This window comes from Carica papaya, chromosome 7 (genome assembly GCF_054855325.1).
Source record: "Carica papaya isolate Zhongbai chromosome 7, ASM5485532v1, whole genome shotgun sequence".
Lineage (NCBI taxonomy): Eukaryota > Viridiplantae > Streptophyta > Magnoliopsida > Brassicales > Caricaceae > Carica > Carica papaya.
In genome coordinates this window covers 1,901,373-1,923,273 of record NC_142315.1, presented here as the reverse complement: position 1 = coordinate 1,923,273, position 21,901 = coordinate 1,901,373, and the positions used below count along the sequence as shown (strand labels likewise).

The following is a 21,901-nucleotide window of genomic DNA, read 5'->3' as shown; positions in this document are numbered from 1 at the left end:
CAATCTGAAATGCCGTTATTTAGGTAACAACAATAACACTTAATTTCTTCGTAAAGTTAATTTTTAGAAGTTAATTTTTATTTATTGTTTTTTTTTAATTTTTATATTAGAAAATTTTGGTTTCACAAGGGCAAATTTTATGAAATTTAATTTAAAAACTATAATTAGCTAACAAAAATATTTATTTATTTTTACTTAAATAAAAAGAACATATGATTTGGTAATATCATATTTTCGTTTTCTTTTACCTTATATATTATTCCCAACGCTCGTTCCTGCATCCTGTTTCTATTTTTTAAAAAATACGACCGTTACATCTTGTGCCCAACCCCAACGGCTAGTTTTCTACTTCTAAACGTTTCTGCTCCAGGGTATCATAGGTGGAGAAACCTAGAGATCAAGTCCAACAACAAAAAAGACGGATTCAATTCGATTAGGAATTCTCAGATCAATTTTATCAATGGCCGAGGTAGCACGCGAGAATCCGTGTTCCCCAACTCCACCGGCTCCGCCCCCTCCTACTCGGCGGCCAAGGGTGAGAGAAGTGAGTTCTAGGTTTATGTCTCCCGTCTCGTCTTCTTCATCTTCTTCTTCCTCCGCCGGTGATCTTCATCTGTTGGGCTCGAAGTCTCCTTTCCACAAACAGCAACAACAACAGCAGCAACTACACCGCTCAATTTCTGTCCAGAGGCAAAGACGGAGTTTAGAAATGGAATCGGACGAGAACAGGCTCAATGAAACGGCTCGGAGCTTGGATTCCCCCTTCCAATTAGCCACCCAGAAGAAAAATCAGCAGCGTGCCGGCGGTAAGACTCTCAAGGATAATACCGCCGGCAGAGCCTTGAGACCTGATACGCCTATGCTCAACAGTGTCGATCGAATGCCATTCTCAAGACTAAGAACCAACCACCGTGTCACTGCTACCCCCACCGCCGCTGCAAAATTACTGCAATCCAGTGGGATGTCAGCGTCGTCTGCTGCAATTCAAGACGGGAATCAAAGAAATAGTGGTAGTGATCTCAGCGCGGATATGTTGCCAATTGTTTCCAGTTCCAACTCGTTGAAATTCTCGGCTTCTCCTTTCTCTCGTTCTCTCAATTCTCCATTTTCTACTTGTGAACCTTCGCTCTTTCATCCCGTAAAACCTCTCAAGACTGATCTGCCTCCAGTTCCCCCTCCTGCAAAGTTGACCACAGATACAAGGAAGGCGAAGAAAATTTCTTCCCATCAAGAAGATGTGCATTCTCTAAAATTGCTCTACAATCATTACCTGCTGTGGAGATACGCCAATGCAAAGGCGGAGACTGCTATGTGCGCTCAAAAGCGTGATGCCCAGGTTAGTCAATGGCTATATTATGAACCAAAAGTTGAAGTAAAGGGTCTTCAGTTTTTAGTTGTTACTTTTTATTTGGGTACTGAGGATAATGATCCAATTGGTAAGGTGGTATTGTTTTGTCTTGAATCCATTTTAGTGAGGTTCTGTATATTGTTTTATGTTATTAGGCTGAGGAGAAAGAAAGTTGGATTGTAATTTGTAAAGTATGTTTATTAGGTTTAAGTATTAGTAGAACAGGAATTAAACTAAATGTGACCTTAACAATTATGGCTTGTGGCAAAAGGTTGGTCATAATAGTCGATAATTCGGTGAGCATAAGGGTACTAAGATTTAGCATGCTGGAGCATCAAATCTCTGCATCAGAATGGATCGATAAGAAATGTTAAGAGTTTGCTTGATACTAGTAATAATTTTGGAGATATGAAATTTATAATTGAAAAATAGAGTGAAAAGATTTTGTGAATTGTAAGCAGTTAAGTATATGATGGTTTTATAGTTATATTTGTTAAATTTATTTATTGGGGATTGATATGTTTTAAGATATAGAGACTGTGTAGAAAGTAATTGTGCTCTTCATTTCTTGACAAATACGAAAAAGGCATTTATTTGTATATCTAGGTTTGTTAGTAAGAATCTAGAGTCTTCCCTCTAGGTTTTTCCCTTTTCCACACCTTCCCACTATCTTCTAGATTATTCCTCCATCTTTTACACTTGTGCTACATCTTCTGTCATTTTTCTTTTATTATCTACGAGAATTTCCTTTTATCTTATAGGATCTTCTATCATTTTCTAGATTTTTCTAGAAAATTCTAAGTTTTTAATATTCTTATAGAATATTTTAGTATAACTCAAAGGGTCTTGTTAATTCAGTAGTTAATGGGCCTTTTTGCAACTCCAAGCATCTTCCACAATACTTGAACCTTTCTCACGATAATGCTCTTGGAAGATATCCATTACTTGTTCTTTAGTCTACCAATACTTGAGTTTGATGTTTTTCTTTGTAATTACTTCTCGTATGAAGTAATATTCTATCGCCATATACTTTGTTTGGTTGTGGAAATGCCTTTATGATTGCAACAATTGACTTGTTGTCACAATATATTTTATCGGCTCTTCTTGATATTCGCACATATTTTCAAATATTTTACTTAGCAACATTACTCGGCTTGTTGCACGAATTTAGCTTCTGGAGAGGATTGTGGTACTAAGTCTTTGGAAGTTGGTTTCAAGAGGGTCTACAAGACCAATTTAATCATCTACATAAGCTAAATAAAAGAACAATTAGAAAGAAATTCTTAAATACCTTATCTCTGTCAGTGACAATAGGACTCAGCATTCTATAGAGCTTGTAAACTTGATCTAAGAAGACTAGGACGATGGTTTGAGTAGTAAAAGGGTGTGACAGGGCTAAAAAGTGGTCATCCTTGGTGAACCGGTCTACCATGACCAGGATGGTGTCCTTGTCTTTTGACTTGAGAAAGTGCTCTATAGAATCCATTTTTACATCAGGCCAAACCTGCCTCGTAACCCTGAGTAAGCTTTACACTGTTTGCATACCTAACATTTTGTATCCGTTCTTCTACCTGCTACTTCATTTTAGGCCAGTAGAATCCTTGCTTTAACTTGCTATAGGTGTCCCTTACTCCCGAATGCCCTCCTAAGGGTGACTTAAGATGGTGTTTTGGCAGCTTTTCCCTTACTTGTGTTTTCTCCCCTACAAACAGGCGATCTTTATGCCTCAGTACTCCTTGCTAGCATGCACATGAGCATTGGGAAGAGAAACCAACATTAGTTATGAAGGAGGTTTTAGGCCATTTTTTCCCCTGGTATGATTGGTGAATCTCCTGCATTCAAATGGAAACAACTGCTGAGGCTACCATGTATAATTCTCCTCCTTTCATACACCTCTCTTTTGGACAAGATATCTGCTCTCTGTTTTCAATCCCTTTTTTTGTGCACAATCTTGTAGTTGAGTCAATTTCACCATCTCCTTGACTTGCACAAGGGTCTGGACTCATTGCTCTAAGAGGTGTTTAATGCTTTGTTGGTCAGCCTTAGTGATGAATACAACCCTTCAAGATAATGTCTCCGCTTGGTGACTGCCACGAGGATTGCAAGAAACTCTTTCTCATATGCGGATAGGCTTGATCCTTGGAGCTCAAGGATTTATTCAAGAATGTTATTGATCTCCCCACTTGTGATAGAATTGTCTCTATCCCTATGTTGCAAACGTCTACCTCCACCATAAAGGTCTGTAAAATTGGGCAGGGCGAGGACAGGGGTGCTGGTCATTGTTATTTTGAGTTCTTAGAAGTCCTCCTCGACTTATTCATTCCATTGGAAGGCATCACTCTTGAGTAATTCTGTCAAGGGTTGGCTGATGGTTCCATACTTCTTCACAAATTTCTTGTAATATCTGGTCAAGGCCGAAATCCCCTCAATCCCTTAACTATGGTTGCTCTCAGCCAGGTGACCATAGTTTCACTTTTCGAAGGGTTTGTCTTTACACCTTCTCCTGTGATGACATGCCCTAAGTATTCAACTTGTTTTCTCCGAAAGCAGCACTTGGATTTGTGTGCAAATAGCTTATGTTATTTCAGCATCTGAAATACTTTTTCTAGGTGTTCCTGGTGTTGTTCTATTGTCCTACTATAAATCAAAATGACATCAAAGAATACTAATACAAACCTTCTTATGTAAGGTTGGAAAATTTGATTCATCAAGGACTGAGATGTGGTTGGTGCATTTAGTCAAGTCAAATGGCCTTGAAATAGTCATTGTGTGCATGGAAGGCTGTCTTGCTGTCTTGCGCACGTCTTTGGAGCTCATCCTGATCTGGTTATAATCTGATGACAAGTCTATCTTTAAAAAAGATCGTGGCTTTATGTAATTCGTCCGGAAGGTGTCATCATCAATCACAGGCATGAGAAACTTATTTTTTACTGTAATTGAGTTTAACTGTGTGTAGTCAATGCATAACACCCAAGAGCCATCTTTCTTTTTAACTAAGAGCAGTGGAGAGGCAAATGGGCTGTGGCTGGGTTGAATGATGGACCTGTCCAGCATCTTGGCGACGACTTCTTAATTTTTGTCTTTTAAAGATAAGGGTGCCTATAAGGTCATGGGTGGTGCCTCTGCCATTAGAGGAATGGAATGGTCTTGCTCTCTTCTTGGTGGTAAGGAATTGGGTTCCTCAAAAATTCCTTGATATTTGCCGATTATAAGTAACAAATAACTCCTCGTTATCATTAACCACCTCCTAAACCTTTCCTGGCATTAGAGGAATGGAGTGGTCTTGCTCTCTTCTTGGTGGTAAGGAATTGGGGTTCCTCAAAAATTCCTTGGTATTTGCTGATTATAGGTAACAATAATTCCTCATTATCATTAACCCCCTCCTGAGCCTTTCTTGGTTGGGTTTTGTATTGAATGGAGTACATTAGTTGGGTTCCTAAAAAATTTCTCGGTATTTGCCGATTATAGGTAACAAAACTCCTCGTTATCATTAACTCCCTCCTGAGCCTTTCCTGGTTGGGTTTTGTATTGAATGGAGTATGTGTCTTCCCCTCCTTGTTGTGCCTTTAGGAGCCATCTTCCCCGTCCTTTACCTAGTGCCCTTTACCTAGTGCCCTTTACCTAGTGCCTGCGTCAGTAATCCTTCACCTTTTACTCCTTGAATGATCACTGGTTTTCCATCCTTTGTTAAGATAATTTGCATCTTTTTAAAGTTGAAGGACCCTGGGTTGTGTGTCTCTTCATTCAGTATGTTTCCCAAGATCATGCCATATAACCCCAGCTCCATCATCCTAAAGGTCCTCTTGAACTGTATTTTCTGCATTCTTCAGTGCAAAACAGAGGTCTGGTGTTGGCTGGTTAAGGCTTCCCTGTCGGCCACCAATACCTTGAGTGCTGGGAAAGGTATGTGTACTGCTGCTGTTCACAAGAATAAGGGCAAGTCTGGTGTCTATAGTTTCCCAGATCTTGGTTGTACTACCCTTTCCATTCATTCTGAAAATTTGCAATTAATTTTTTTTGTTACAGCAATTTCATTCTTTCACATGACTGATAAAATGAAAATGCCAAGGAGAACATTCACACAGTGGCACAGCAGCAGTACAAAAACTAATTTGGCTTAGATATCTGAGTGATTTGATGAGATTATGCTGTTGCTTTTGTTAATTGTTACTACTTCCTCTCTGCTTTCCTGTCTCTCTTTCTTATTTCATACTATTCTGGATCTTGTCTTCTATTTTTATCATTGTCTAATTTCCCTGCAGAGAGCACTTTACTCGCTTGGACTGAAGATGTCAGATTTACATGCTTCTGTTCAGAGGAAACGAATTGAACTTAGATCTTTACAGAGAACAATCACTTTATCAACAATACTTAAAGCTCAAGTAAGGCTATCTTATCTGCACGCCTGAAATTTAAACCTTTAAATTCTATAAGTTCTCTATTTGTACAATGTGCCATTTGAATATTTTTGGTTGCATTGGCCATATGGGTTTTCTTTCATTGTTAGTTGTAAGATAAAGTTATGCGAACACGTATAGATGCACTCGCTGGTTGTGTGAATTGATCTAACTTCCCTCTCTTGGCATATCACAAACTTAATTGAAGATCTTATTTTGCAATATAACATTTTTAAAAAAAAACTTATATAAGGCTTGCATCGTTGAGTATAGATGTGGTCTCTGGAAGACTGGTCCACGCTTGAAGGGGATTATTCACATTCTTTATCAGAAACAATTCAAGCTTTGTCGAATGTCTCAACTCGGCTCCCATTCAGTTCAAATATCAAGGTATTCTATTTGTAATATTGTTCTGAGCATGATGCTAGCCACCCTTGAGATGCTCCAATAAGGGATGATGCTTCTTTGCAGGTTGATATAGGAGATGTAGGGGAGGCACTAAATTCAGCAGTGAAGGTGATGGAAACAATTCTTTTACACATTCAAAACTTTGTGCCAAAGGTATGTCTTTTCTGAAACAAACCATTTTTCATGAGAAAGGAAAACAGACTTGCCATAGACATGTCTACCAAAGTTGAGCTTGAGCCTCCCACAATTTGGAAACTTGTCATTGATCAGTAGCCAAACAGCCAATCACTCGTTGACTTCATAAGAAAATTGCTTGTTAAATGCAGGCTGAAGAGGTAGAAAAATTGATTTCGGAACTTGCAAGGGTGATTGGGGGACAAAGAGTTGAGATCCAAGAATGTGGAGATCTATTATCTCAGACGTATGCTTTACAGGTTTGTCCTCAGAATTTGTGAAAATCTTTTGCAATGTTCATATTACAAGTATTCAGCTCAGTTGAAATAATCTTCTATGGCCTTTGCCTGTCATCACTCTGGTTGCTGTTTGGTCAGGTGGAAGAATGCAGCTTAAGGAGCCAGCTTATTCAATTTCATCGGAGCTGTCCAGACATTAAGCAATAATTAATTGCTATACTACATTCTTGATTGATATAAAATTTCATCTTCAAAATATTTCATGTGCAAAATAGTTCATTTCTTTTTTTCTTTTTGTTTCATTGGCCATGAAAATGATTTGATTTATTTGGATTAAGTTTGGAACAAGTGATATTTTTTTTTGTAAAATTCATTTAGTTGATGAAATCTAAAGTAAATACCACAAAATACATCCATTTATTCCAAATATAACTTACCTATAAGATTTCTCTCCATCTGAGAGAATCTGTAGTTCATAAATACAAATTCTGAGGATCAGATGCAGAAGATGTATCCAAGTAAATTTCTGCTTCGATTGAAGAAACAAAAGAAGACGGATAGAGAGAAAGGAGAAGATAATTATAATTATACGGATTCGGAAGATGTATCCAAAAATTGATTGCAATTCAAGTTACTGAATTCTGCTCTCAACAATGCCCTACAGGAGGAAAATCTTGTCCTAAGAACATTAACTGATTTTTTTTTTGTAATGCCAAAAATTATCAGTAACCAAGATTCCAGACATATCATGAACAACAATAACAGCAGCCACAGTGGGAAAAGAATCAGTTTGGTTTACCTAATTCAGAATCAAGTCCTTGGTCCAGATCATGCAACCAATCCCACTAATTTCTGCATAAGCATTACATGAGCAATTCATCAAACACTTTTCCCTACAAGTTTCTGAACTTTGCAGTGGCACCACAGTTTCAAAATCGGGCATCTTCAAGGATTTTAACCCTCTAAATCCATCTTCCCCACCTGCTATACTTCCATTCCTCTGACACTGAAATGGTGTTTTCCTCTCACACCCACCTGACCAATTCCTTGCACTCCATTGATTTGGAAACTTAGGTTGATACCCGTCTAAACAACTACACCTCTTCAAATCCGATGCTTCAAAATTGCATACACCAAAATTCCCACAATGGTTATAAAGTTCACATTCATTAGCAGGCTGTTCCTGCATCACAACCCACCTCTTGTTCTCCTTATCCCACCTTATCTGCTCTTCCCTTCCATCCCACAGAATCCAAAATCGCAACAAATCAGAACTGTCTGCGGGCACATAGGTGAAAAATGTGCTCCCATCTGCCTCAGGTGGAGAAAGCTTAAAACCAAATCTAAAATTTGTCAAGGAAGTCATGTTGGGGACTCCTGTAAAAATTGCAGAATTCCATGGCCCACTTCTCCATCTCCTTGTCTGTCCCTTCCATATCACAATCTGGGGAGCTCCATCTGTGTCAAGTCCCAAGGTAAAGTTACCAGGAGCTGGGTCACTGGCAGATTTCCAGGAAATGAATGCACGGTTCACCACCATTTCTGGGCTGGCCCTAACTTTCATACCTGGCAAATAAGTGTCTGTTGCATCGTTAAAGCTCTGCCTATGAGCCTTGTTGACATCATCAAGACTAGCTGTGCTTGACAAAACCAAATTCCCAGTCCCCATGAGCTTGGCTACTATGTTGTTTGTGTAACAGCTCCGGAAATCTCCAAAAGGAAATATATAATAATTTAAGTGAAGATGCGAAATAAAAGGTTAAAATTTACATTTCTTACACAATAAGTTAAAAGAACTGAATAACATTACGAAATTTATTCTTTAAAAGAAACACGAGAAATAAGGATAACAAATGAAAAATAAAAAATATCTATCATCTACTCGCAATCTTCTTACAGATCGGGCTCTAGAACCTAATTATCTTGATCTGAAATGATTAAATAAAGGATGAGTTATACTAATGCAGTAAGGATATCACATTATATCATCATCACAGAAACAAATGTTGATATAAAATCGAAAACCACTAATGGAGTATAAAATTTAAACCAATACATTTATTAAAAATAAAATCATTTACCGTTCATGTACCATAGTGGAATTTATGAAAACAACCTATAAGAACAATAATACCATACAGATCATAACTTCATGAACAATCGGTAATATAGAACATATCATAATTCATATCCATTAACAATAAACTCAATCATAATTGTTTCTATTTTCACCAGCTTACTAATATCCATGAGAATTCATAGGGATGTCCCCGCTACACGTGAACCCTTTCTTTTAACAACTTCAATTACATGGCCGTTCCCATACCCCGTCCAGTATGAGCGCCAAAACATTAAACTTCAATACCCCGTCCGATATGAGGGTGAAGCGGGCCGTCCCCATACCCCGTTTGGTATGAGCACCAAATTATCAAGTCTCCATACCCCATTCGGTATGAGACAACGTTTACAGTAGGATTCCTTATATACCCGATCCATCCACCATCTCTCAGGATATTTAGTAAGACTGTCGTTCCATTTGTTTATTTGATCAAACAACTTTCCTGTTTTTCTTTAGTCTCCATTACCAAATCAAATATAATCAAATAAATAAATAAACATGCATCAGGTAATGCAATCATGTCTCAAATTCTAAGTCAAGCAGTAGTCAGGTAAGACAACAATACATGCATTTAAACCATAAAATAGATAAATCAAATACTATCATACTTTTATACTGTAAAATAAATCAACAGAAAACAATTTTCGGTTCGGGATCCATTAACAATCCGTAATTAATTATGCACATTTATTTAATTTTTACAAAATATCGTATTATTATTTATTTGAATTTCAATTCTATGATAGCGAATATGGCGAGGAAATTCTTATTTGATTTGACACCGAAAAGCTAAACGGTTTATTGCGCATACGGGCGATCTCTGAGTTTTCTGAATTTTTCTCCGGGAATTGAAACGCGCTTATAGTACTTACAAATGTTACAAATAAATCTAAAATCAGTCTCATGGCCCACTCGGCCAATTTCAAAAATCCGGCACGGCGGCTCCGCCGTGCTCCGGCGATGGCGTCGTTACCTGCGGCGGTGATCGCCTTGAATCAACCGTTTTCGTCCGAATTTGGCCGATTTTGCATCAATTCCTGCGAGCAAATACGTTAAAGGGACTCAGTTGGCCAAAAAAATACAAAAAACTAAAACTCACCGGCGGCAGGGCTCTCCAATGCGGCGGCTCCTCCAGCTCATGTTGCAGTTGGGTGTTTTGCTTATGTCAACTTATAGAGAAGAAAACGGTGATCACAACGGTAGAAAAATTACGCGAAACGGAAATCGGGAAGAGCCTCATCGAAGGCAATTTGTGAAATTTCTTGCGGCGGCGCCGTCGAGTTTTGCTGGTATTTTCCGGCCAATTGGCCAGTCTTTTCACTCCGATTTGACTATGGGTGAGCTTCAAATTGAATTTCATGCAAAAGGAAAAGTTTTTACCTTTTTTGGCGGTCGAAAAACGTTCCGATGCGGTGGCAGGTGGCGGTGATCAGCTTCCCAGCGGCTGGGTCGTCTTCTCCGGCGAGGGGTTCTGGGGGTTAGGGTTAGGGTTTGGAGCGGATGAGGGTTATTTATACCTATCCATTTTTTATATGGGCCGTCCATCGGGTTTTATTTGAACCGTCCGATCGCGATTAAATAGAGAGTGAATCTAGACCGTTCATCGGAATCCAATATGGACCGTCCATCACGATTCACTCTGGGCCGTCCGATCACTTTGAATCTGGCCGTTCGATTGCGTTTGGGAGGGAGCGCATCCAGGTCGTCCGTGCGCGTAGAAACGGACCTCAGCCGTTCGATCGCGCGCACGCAGATCCCCCGCGTCAGCGCCTCTGCCACTTGGCGTGTCCTGGTTGGTCAGGGCTGCTGACTCAGTGTCTGACGTGGCGAAACTTCTCAAAATTGCGTTTTGACTCCTGTTTTTCGATTTTTATTTCAAAAATACATTCAGAACCTAAATTTTCACCCATTTTTTTTAAAATTATTTTCAATTAAATCTTTTTTATATTTTATTTCATTTTTTTATTTTAAATTAAATGAAACAAAATATAATAATACAAAATAAAATTACAAAAATTTATATTTATTAATTTTTAATTCCACCAAAAATAAAATTTTTGGGTGTTACAGTTTGATTAGAACTTGTCACATTTGTTGACCAAACCATGTTGTTATTCCCATCAGACAGCACGAGGTTACCATCGTTCCCAATCGTCGAAACTCCTCTTTGATCAGAAATCGGCAACCCATACAATTGTTTCTGGTTCAATATTGAAATACTTAATACCCAGATATCGAAGATTAGAATTCTGGGGACTAAAGAATTTAAGCTCAAATAATTCATTAGGAGATGCCAAAGTCACAGAGCCACCATCTCTCATTGAATCTCCCTTTGTGATTGTATCAACTCCATGGCAAAACTGAGCAAGAAACAAGTGAAGAAACAAACTGAAAGCAAAACCCAACTGGGTTTTCTTCTTAGCCATTAAACCTTTCACATAAAAAAAACAAAGACTCATGTGAAGATGATAGAAAAGGGGAAAAAAAAAACAAGAAAAACCCGGGAGAAGATAAGAAAAATTGGTAAGAAAAATCTGCGAGTGGTATGTTATTTGAGGAAGAGAAGTAAGACTGGGAAAGTTTTGCAAGTTGAAATGGGTTAGTTTGCTGGAATTCTAAACCACCGAAAAGAATTTGTTTCGATGGGGAAAATCCAGCAAATTGCCTAACGGGGTGTGTCTTTGTTGACTAATCAAAATCTGGAAGAGTTTTAAAAGAAGAAAAACATGGTTTGGTGAGGGAAGGTCAAGAAAATTCATCAAACACATGCAGTTGAAAAATAGCCATGGATTCTTTTATCTCTAAAAGTTAGCAAAAGAGAGAGTTCTCTGAAACTTATCGAAGCTATTCTGGACACTTGCAGCCTTCTTACTTTTTACTGTTCATCCCCCTCTCTCCTTCCTCCCTTTGTTGTAACCGGAGAATGGTTTTTCACAATTAATAACATGTTTAAAATAGAACAAATTATGTGATTTCAATGAAATTTAAATATTCATGACATTAGTATCTTACAATACTTATTATATGATATAATATGTGAAGTCATAAAAACATATATGTATATATATATGTTGAAGATAGATTTGAGTAGTCTTCACATGGAGGCTGAAACTGGCACATGGCTATCAACTTTGACAAATTTGGACCACACCCATGTTGTTGGCCGATATAAATACCATATTGTATTATTAAATTATTATGGTATATAAGACCTTATAGTATAAAATCAATTTACACGTGGAACACATAGATTAATAATTAATTAAAAATAATAATGACAAAAGAAGCAGTTAATGAGTCAATTTTAAGGAGTAGATTTTGGAAGGTGACACGTTTCATTAAATAATTAACCAACGCAGGAAAATCTTAGTGCTTTGGACGATTTTTGGTCAACCTAATAAATCCTAAATTACACATTACACAATTTTTAATTAAGTAAATAGATTTTAAAATATTGTAATTATTATAATTAACCCTTTTTATTTTTACTATTAGGTTTATTCATAATTAAACTTTATGTTATGATTTCTTTATTGAAAATGATGAATTAGGTTAAAACAACTCCTTATAAAATAAGCTTCCATGAATTCAATTATTATTAATATTTTATTTCATGGGGTTTTGTTCATATTATTGTTATTATTATATTTATAACGAACCCGAAAATTAAAAAAAAATGCATATAATAATCTGAGTGCGGAAACGAAATAAAAGATTAAAGTTAACGTCCCTTACACAATAACTTAAAAGTACTGAATAATATCACGGAATAAGTTTTCTAAAAGAAATACGAAAAAGTGAGAAAAATAATGGAAACTATAAAGCATCTAGCATTTACTCGCCGTCTTCTTGTGGATCGAGCTCAGGAACCAGATCCTCCTAATTTGAAATAGTTAAATAAGGAATGAGTTACACTAGCCCAGTAAGGACATCACACTATATCACCGTCAGATAAGCAAATGTTGGTAGAAAATCAATAACAACTAATGGAGCACAAATTTTAAACCAATACAATTATTTAAAATAAAACCACTTACCTTTTTTCTTATCTTTGGAGAACTTGTGAAAACAACCTATAAAGATAACAACATCATACAAATTACAATTTCATGCATAATCAATAGCATAAAACACATCATAAACCCATATTCGTTAACAATAACTGACTATCATAGTTTCTCATTTTTCACCAGCCTACTAGTATCCATGGGAATCCATAGGGGTCCCCGCTACACGTGAACTATTCCTTTTAAACAATCTTAATTTCAGGGTCGTCCTCAATACCCCGTCTGGTATGAGGGTGAAGCGGGCCGTCCCCATACCCTGTCTGGTATGAGGGCCAAAATAATAAACCTCAATACCCCGTCCGATATGAGGGTGAAGCGGATCGTCCCTATACTCCATCTGGTATGAGCACCAAATTACCAAGTCTCCATACCCTATTCAGTATGAGACAACGTTCACGGTAGGGTTCCCTATGAACTTAGTCCGTCCACCGTCTCCCAGAATATCTAATGAGGCTATCATCATATCCATTTATCAAATCACATCCTATTCCTATTTGTCATTAGTCTCTGTTACCAACTCAAACATAAATATATAAACAAGTAACGTGCATCCAACAAAGCAAGCATATCTTATATTCCCAAAATCAAACAGTAGTGAAGTAAGCAGTAATTCATGTATTTAAAACAATAGAATAGATAAATCAGATACCATAATGCATTTAAACTGTAAAATAAATCAAGCAGGAATCGACAGAGAATAATGTCCGATTTCGGGCTCCATTAGCAACCTTAATTAATTATGCATATCCATTAATTTACAAAAATGCAGTATTACCATGTATTCGAACTTTAATTCCATGATAGAAAATAGGGTGAGGGGTCCTTACTTGATTTGGCGTCGAAAACTATATTCTCACTGCGCCTACGGGCGGTCCCTAGGTTCCCTAAATTTTTTTCAGGAACTGAAACGCACTTACGGTACCTACACATGTCCCAAATAACCTAAAAAATCAGACCCAATGCCTACTCGGCCAATTTCAGAATTCCGGCAAGGCGGCTCCGCCGTGTTCCGGTGACAACACCACCGCTCATGGCAGCGATCTGCCTTGGGTTAGCTGTTTTCAGCCATTTTCGGCTGAATTCAGGTAAACTTGCATCGGTTTTTGTGAGAAAACACACCTAGGGCTCTCGGTGGGCTGAAAAAATGTGAAAAACCAAAACTCACCGGCGGTGGGGCTCTCCGGCACGGCAGCTCATCCACTCACGTCGCGGTTAGGTGTTTTGCTCTAGTCAACCTGTAGAGGAGGAAACGGTGATCACAACGGTAAAAAAATCACATTGAACGGGAATCGGGAATGGCCTTATCGGAGGCAAAAATCGAGACACCCAGCAGCTAGGTTGTCTTCTCCGGCGAGGGGCTCTGGTGGCTAGGGTTTGGGTTTGGGTGCGGATGAGATTATTTATACACATCCGCTTTTGATCTCAACCGTCCATCGTTTTTAATCTAGATCGTCTGATTGCGATTAAATAGGGAATGAATCTGGGCCGTTCATCGCGATTCAATCTGGACCGTTCATACGCGATTCAATCTGGATCGTCCTTGCCTGATGCAATCTGGGTTGTCCATGCGCGATTCAATCTGTGCCATCCGTGCATGATGCAATCTGAGCCGTCCGTGCACGATGCAATTTGGGTCGTTCGTGCGCGCGAGAACAGATCTCAGCCGTTCGATCACACGCACGCCAATCGCCCACGTGGCTCCCTCCCGCGTGGCCTCCTGCGTCAGCATCTCTGTCACCTGGCGCGTCTTGGTTGGCCGGGGCTGCTGACCGAGCAGCTGACGTGGAACAACTTTTTTAAATTATATTTTGACCCCCGATTTTCGATTTTTCTTTCAAAAATACTTCCAAAATCCAAATTTTCATCTCTTTTTAATTAAATTATTTTCAATTAAATCCCTAAATAATTTTTACCCCTTATTATTATTATTATTATTATTATTATTATTATTATTTCTATTAAAATAAAATAAAATAAATTAAATTTTATTAATATTAAATTATATTTATCTAGAATAAATTAAATTAAATTAAATTAATATAATAATAACAAAAATAAAAAGAAATTTTTTTTTTTTTTTTTTGGTGTTACAATATTGGGTAAGTGTAATTTTTCTTTTGGGGTAAAGAATTAATGGGTTGGAGAAAGTGTGTGACAGTTGTGTTTATTTTGGATTTATTATATATGCACGATATATTCTCGTAAAGATATATATATATATATATAGGAATAAAAAATTAAAATGTTTTTTACTTGGTGGAAATATATCTTTTATATTTTGACTATCTAACTTTAATTTTTGTTGGTTGCTAAAATTAAAATAGAAAAAATGGTTTTGTTTCTTTTCTAACTAAGTAGCATGTATATGAATATTTAATTAAAAAATAATAGTTAGTTAGTCAATTTAATCTAAATTTTATTATAATTATTAAAGTAGAGGTGTATCTCTATAATTTTTGAACATAGATAGGGCAAACGTTTCTTTCTACGAGAATGTGTCACATCTAGATTTTCTGACTCATTTGGAGATAGTTTTGGACTTAGTATTTGATGTCGTTTGTCATCCTATTTACCTTAAAAAGTATGATATTATAACAGTCTCCTATATAAAAGAAATTTATCTCGATTATTAGTTTGTGGATATCCCTAATTGCAATTCTTGATCTTTATAAAGCATTAAACATATTTATATTATTGGTTTAACTTGTGCATATTCGTCATGTTGACTATAATACAAGAGCCACATATAAAGTCTCCTTTTTATTGGTAAGATTATATTTCTCTTTACCATCAATAATGAATTTAATCTATTCGAATAGCGAAAACTCTTCATCCCACCCAAGGGTATCTACATGATTTCAGATGTAAAATATTGGCCATGTTGACTATAATTGTAACACCCAATAATTGTTTTTATTTTTATTTTTATTTATATATATATTTATTTATTTAATTTAATTTAATTTATTTTAATGAAAAAAGGGGTAAAAATTTTGTTAAAGATTAAATTGAAAATAATTTTAGGAAAAATGTGTGAAATTATAGGTTCTAGAGGTATTTTTGAAAGAAAAATAAAAAATCAAGAGTCAAAACGCAATTTAGAAAAATTGTACCATGTCAGATGCCCAGTCAGCAGCTCCGACCAACCAGGACACGGCAGGTGCCAGAGGCTCTGACGCAGGAGGCCACGCGAAGGGGAGCCACGTGGGCGATCTGCGTGTGCACGATCGAACGGCTGAGGTCTGTTCCCGCGCGCACGGACGGCCCAAATTGAAATCGCGCACGGACGACCCAAATTGAATCGCGCACGGACGGCCTAAATTGAATCGCAATGAACGAGGCAGATTCACTCCCTATTTAATCGCGATCGGACAGTTCAGATCAAAAGCGATGGACGGCCCAAATGAAAAGTGGATGGGTATAAATAACCCTATCCGCACCAAAACCCTAACCCTAACCACCAGAACCCCTCACTGGAGAAGACAGTCCAGCTGCCGGGGAGCCAACCGCCGCCACCCACCGTCGCACCGGAGCAATTTAAGACCGTCAAACGAGGTAAAAATTTCACCATTTACTCAGAATTTAATTTTAAACACACCCATGACCAAATTGGAGCGAAAGGACCGGCTAATTGGCCGAAAAAAGTCGAAAAAACCCGGCAGCGCCGCCGCGGGGTATTTCAGAAAATGCCTCCGATGATGCTCTTCCCAATTCCCGTTCGATGTAATTTTTTCACCGTTGTGATCTCTGTTTCTTTCTCTACAAGTTGAGCGGAGCAAAACACCCAACCGCAACGTGAGCCAGAGGAGCCGCCGCATCGGAGAGCCCCGCCGCCGGTGAGTTTTAATTTTCTACGTTTTTTCGACCAACCGAGGGCCCTAAATAAGTTTTCTCACAGGAACCGATGCAAATTTGGCTGAATTCAGCCAAAAAAGGCCGAAAACAGCCAACCCGAGTCAGATCACCGTCGTCGGAGCATGGCGGAGCTGCAGTGCCGGATTTTCGAAATTAGCTGAGTAGGCCCCGGAACTGATTTTTGGGTTATTTGAGACATTTGTAGGTACCGTAAGCGCGTTTCAGTTTTCGAAGAAAAATTCAGGGAACCTAGGGACCGTCCATAAGCGCAGTAAACCATTTAGCTTTTCGGTGTCAAATCAAGTAAAGACCCCTCACTTTATTTTTTATTATGAAATTGAAGTTTGAATAAATGATAATACAGTATTTTGTACAAATTAAATAGATGTGCATAATTAATCACGGATTTCTAATAGAGTCCGAACCAAACATTATTCTCTGTTGATTTCTGTTGATTGATTTTGTAACACCCAAATTTTATTATTTTTATTTTTTAATTTATTTTAAATTATATTAGAATTTTAGTTTAATTTTTCAATAGTTAATTTATAAGGTTTCAATTTAATTTAATAAAAATAATAATAATAATAATAATGATAAAATAGGATAAAATTATTTTTGGAATTTAATTAAAATTAATTTCGAAAAAAATGGATGAAAATTTGGATTCTTGGAGTATTTTTGAAAAGAAAATTGGAAAGCGAAGTCAAAACGCAATTTAGGAAAGTTGTGTCACGTCAGCAGCCACGTCAGCAGCCCCGTCAGCAGCCCCGGCTAACCAGAACACGCCGCGTGACAAGGAAGCTAACGCGGGAGGCCACGCGGGACGGAGCCACGTGGGCGATCTGCGTGCACATGATCGAATGGTCCAGATCTCACGCGTGCGGAAGCCCAGATCTCACGCGCATGGACGGCACAAATCACACACGTGCGAACGGCCCAGATTGAATCACGCACGGACGGCCTAGATTTATTTCCATTTTAATCGCAATCGGACGGCTTAGATTATATCGTGATGGACGGCTGAGATTAAAAGGAGAAGGTTATAAATAACCTCACCCACACCCGACCCCAAACCCTAGCTGCCAGTACCCTCGCCGGAGAAGAAGAACCAGTCACCGGAGGAGCCGACCGCCGCCACCTGCTGCCGCACCGGAGAGTTTTTTGACTGCCAAACGAGGTAAATTTTCTCCCCTCAGCTCGTTTTTCGATGCTGAATCTGCCTATAGCCAAATCAGAGCCAAACCACCGGCCAATCGGCCGAAAAACACCGCCGAAGTCCAGCGACGCTGCCGCGGTTTTCCTCGCTTTTTACCTCCGATGAGGCCCTTTCCGGTTCCCGTTCGATGCAATTTTTATACCATTGTGATCACTGTCCTTTTCTCTACAGGTTGACCGGAGCAAAACATTAAATCGCGACTCTTGCCGGAGAAGCCGTTGCACCTGAGAGCTCCGTCGCCAGTAAGTCTCAGTTTTTCGTAATTGTTTGGCCCACCGAGGGCCCTAGGGTTGTTTTATCACAGGAACGAATGCATGTTTGGCCGAATTCGGCCAAAAAAGGCCAATCCGAGGCGGATCACCGCTGCGGGCGGCGGTGCCGTCGCCGTAGCACAGCGGAGCCGCCGTGCTGGAATTTTAATATTGGCCAAAAAGGGGGCTCTGGGTCTGATTTGGGATTTTTTGGGACACGTGCAGATACCGGTAGTGCGTTTCAGTTTCCCAATGAAAATTAAGGGAATTTAGGGACAGCCCATAGGCGCATTATAGAGCCGATTTCAGACCCCGAAATAAGTAAAGATCTCTCACCCTATTTCCTATCACGACATTAAAGGTTAATAGATTATTAAACGGTATTTTATAAATTCATAAATATGTATAATTAATTAAGATTGCTAATAGGGCTCGAACCTGATGTATTTGTCGGTCTGTTTCTGTATGATGTATTTTACAGTCTAAATGTAGTATGATATCTGATGTATTTATTTTACCGTTTCGTATGCATGAATCACGGTTTCGTTTATTATGGTTTGAACTATTGGGAACCTGATGTTGTGTTGTTTTGTTTGGTGTTCATTACTGGTTTACATGTTTATGTATAATTGGATAATTAAGACCAGAAAAAATGGAAAAATGTATGTGAATTCATAAATGGATAATGGCTACAGCCTTACTAGATATCCTTGGAGATGGTAGACGGACCGGGTCCATAGGAAACCCTACAGGTTCATGGTTTTTAGGCGCCCATACCGAACAGGGTATGGGGATGGCCCTGGAATTAAGTTATTAATGTTAATGGTTCACGTGTAGTGGGGACTCCCTATGAATCCCCATAGATACTAGAAGGCTGGTAAAAGAGGAAATTTGTTGTCTGATTATTGAGGTACAAAAGTATAACATGTGTTACGTTATAAAGTGTATATGATTTTACGATGGTTATAATGTTATTGTTTTCATATATTATTTTCACGAATCTCACCGAGGTAAGTGGACAGTAAAGGTTTTTATTGTTGATAAATGAATTTATCATGAATTATGCTCCATTGGTTGTTTTTATTTTTCTACAAACCTTTACTTCCATGACAGTGAGATAATGTGATGTCTTTACTAGACTAGTGTAGCTCATTCCTTATTTAACCATTTCAGATCATGAGGATTTGGTTTCTGAGCCTGTCCAGCAGGAAGACGGCGAGTAGACGTCTAGGGAATTCACAGTTTTATTTATAGCATTCATTACTAGTATTTACCTTAATTAGTTTATTCTTTCACACGTTGAATATGTTTTTGGTTATTGTGTAAGGGATGTTTATCAGAATTTTTATTTCGCTTCCGCACTTAAAATTTTTAATACATACATTTTCTTTTAAATTTTCGGGGCCATTACAGTTGGTATCAGAGCCGCGTTCCTCGGACTCATCCCTTACACAATAATGCTTAGAGAAATACCCACCGATAAATCGTTACTCAATTCTTCCTTGTGAAACAAGTGCAAAGAAACGAAGAGAGGAAGACCCCCACTAAACCGAGCAGCCCGGGATGATTCGCTTCGGGAAGATGTGGACAGAATATTTGAGATGCTGGAAAGGATCATGGCCACCCAGCAAGGTCGAGAGGAGAGAAGGGAGTTACTCGAACCTCCCCCACTACCACGGGTTGAGCCACCGCTACAGCAAGCAGATCCCGAGCCACCCCGGTACGAGCCTGCTCCACCACAGTACCACTCGGCACCACCGCCGCAGTATTAACCGATGCCCCAGCCACCGTACTGCCCCACACCGCCACAGTACAATCCGGTGCCCCCACCATATCAGCAGGGGGATCCTCTTTTGAAGATGCCCAATACTGGTTGGCGGAGACTGAGAGAGCTTTCAAGACCTTGGGAGTGGTTTTCGAGCAGAGAGCTGCCCTTGCTTCCTACATGCTGGTAGGGGAAGTAGGTCGTTGGTGGGAGCTCAAGTAGACCACCCTACCTACACCAGCTACTTGGGAGCAGTTCTTAGCGGCCTTCCATGCAGAGTATCTCCCTGAGCACATCCGACACCTGAAGGAGATGGAGTTTGTTCAGCTAGTCCAAGGAAATATGACAGTATCGGAATATGCTCGTAAGTTCCTAGAGCTGGGCCGATACTCCTCGAAGACATTGATGGATGAGGGCAGGAAGGCCAGGATATTCCAGTGGGGCCTCCGCCCAAAGATCAAGCAACACTTATTGGTACTGGAGCTCAAGACATACTCAGTCGTTCTAGCAAAGGCACAGATTGTGGAGAGGAGTTTCAACACCCGTCCTCAGTCAGCAGGGAGTCACCGACCCTCGGCTCCACCCCGCAGACCAGCACCTACTACGTCGGTCCAACCAAATAAGAGTGCCCGAGGAACCAGAACCAAAGAAGACCTCCTTTTCAGGGTAGGGTTTACAACCTTACCCAGCAGGATGCCGACGTCGACCCGGATGTGGTACAGGGCAAGCCCAAGAAGGAAATTTGTATCCAAGAGATTCTGGTAGTATGAGACTTTTCAGATGTGTTTCCGGACAAACTACCCAGACTACTAGTGGACAGGGAAGTCGAGTTCACTATAGACTTACAGCCAGGCACCCAGCCCATTTCGGTTGCTCCTTACCGCATGAGCCACATTGAGATGGAAGAGCTGAGGAAATAGATCATTGAATTACAAGACAGTAGTTTTATTAAACACAGTGTGTCCCTTTGGGGTGCCAGAGTCACTTTTGTAAGAAATGGAGATGGAACGTTGAGACTGTGTATTGATTACAGAGGATTGAACAAGGTTACGATCAAGAATAAATATCCCCTTCCCAGAATTGATGACCTCTTCGATCAGCTGCAGGGTGCACAGGTCTTCTCTAAAATAGACCTGCGATCAGGCTATCATCAGGTGAAGATAAGAACAGAAGACATCCCCAAGACGGCCTTTCGAACCAGGTACGGACACTATGAGTTCCTGGTCATGCCATTTGGGCTAACCAACGCCCCGGCAATCTTTATGGATCTGATGAACAGAGTCTTCAGAGAGTTCTTGGATCAATTTGTTATCGTGTTCATCGATGATATCTTAGTCTACTCAAAAAGCAGAGAAGAACATACTCACCATCTTCCCCAAGTTTTGCAGGTCCTCAGAAACAAGAAATTATATGCAAAATTGAGTAAGTGTGGATTCTGGCTTGAGCAGACCGCCTTCTTAAGACACATCATATCGAAGGAAGGAGTATCAGTGAATCCTGAAAAGGTTGAAGCGGTACTTGGCTGGGGGAAGTTGACATCAGTTAAGGAAATCCGGAGTTTCCTGGGGATGGCAGGTTATTACCGCAGGTTTGTTGAAGGATTCTCCAGCTTGGCAGCTCGTCTAACCCGACTCACAAAGAAGAATGCCAAAGTTGAGTGGAATGAGGACTACGAAAGAAGTTTTTCAGAATTAAAGAAGTGGCTGACTACTGCACCCATACTGGTTTTACCGAGTAGATCGAGGGGATATACAGTTTATAGTGATGCCTCCTATCTAGGCTTGGGTTGTGTCCTGATGCAGCATGGAAAGGTCATAGCATATGGGTCTAGGCAGTTAAAGAATCATGAGAAGAATTATCTCACCCATGACTTGGAGCTTGCCGCAATCATACACGCCTTGAAAACCTGGTGCCACTACTTATACGGAGAGACCTTTTAAATCTATACCGATCATAAGAGTTTGAAACACATATTCACTAAAAAGGATCTCAACATGCGTCAGAGAAGGTGGATAGAAACCCTTAAAGATTATGATTGTGATATCTTATACCATCCGGG

The 21,901-nt window shown here is 39.2% G+C and overlaps 1 protein-coding gene and 1 pseudogene across 1 annotated transcript; one reads left to right on the top strand and one right to left on the bottom strand.

Annotated features, from left to right (window-relative positions):
* Nucleotides 1–362: 362 nt before the first annotated feature.
* Nucleotides 363–6,982, top strand: EDE1 (ENDOSPERM DEFECTIVE protein (DUF566)). Its single transcript, XM_022046430.2, has 6 exons — nt 363–1,336; nt 5,611–5,730; nt 6,019–6,135; nt 6,217–6,306; nt 6,480–6,587; nt 6,705–6,982. Exons 1-6 carry the CDS (start codon nt 461–463, stop codon nt 6,771–6,773), a joined length of 1,380 nt encoding a protein of 459 aa, XP_021902122.2. The 5' UTR covers nt 363–460; the 3' UTR covers nt 6,774–6,982.
* Nucleotides 6,983–7,101: 119 nt separating this feature from the next.
* LOC148252873 (putative G-type lectin S-receptor-like serine/threonine-protein kinase At1g61610 pseudogene) lies at nt 7,102–8,339 on the bottom strand (annotated as a pseudogene).
* Nucleotides 8,340–21,901: the final 13,562 nt, after the last annotated feature.

What these genes read in the sequence shown, in the direction of transcription:
- EDE1 (XM_022046430.2), top strand. Translation starts at nt 461, where the DNA reads ATGGCCGAGGTAGCACGCGAGAATCCGTGTTCCCCAACTCCACCGGCT. An exon ending in CTCAAAAGCGTGATGCCCAG is followed by an intron (nt 1,337 to 5,610) that starts GTTAGTCAATGG and finishes ATTTCCCTGCAG; the next exon opens with AGAGCACTTTACTCGCTTGG. An exon ending in CAACAATACTTAAAGCTCAA is followed by an intron (nt 5,731 to 6,018) that starts GTAAGGCTATCT and finishes CGTTGAGTATAG; the next exon opens with ATGTGGTCTCTGGAAGACTG.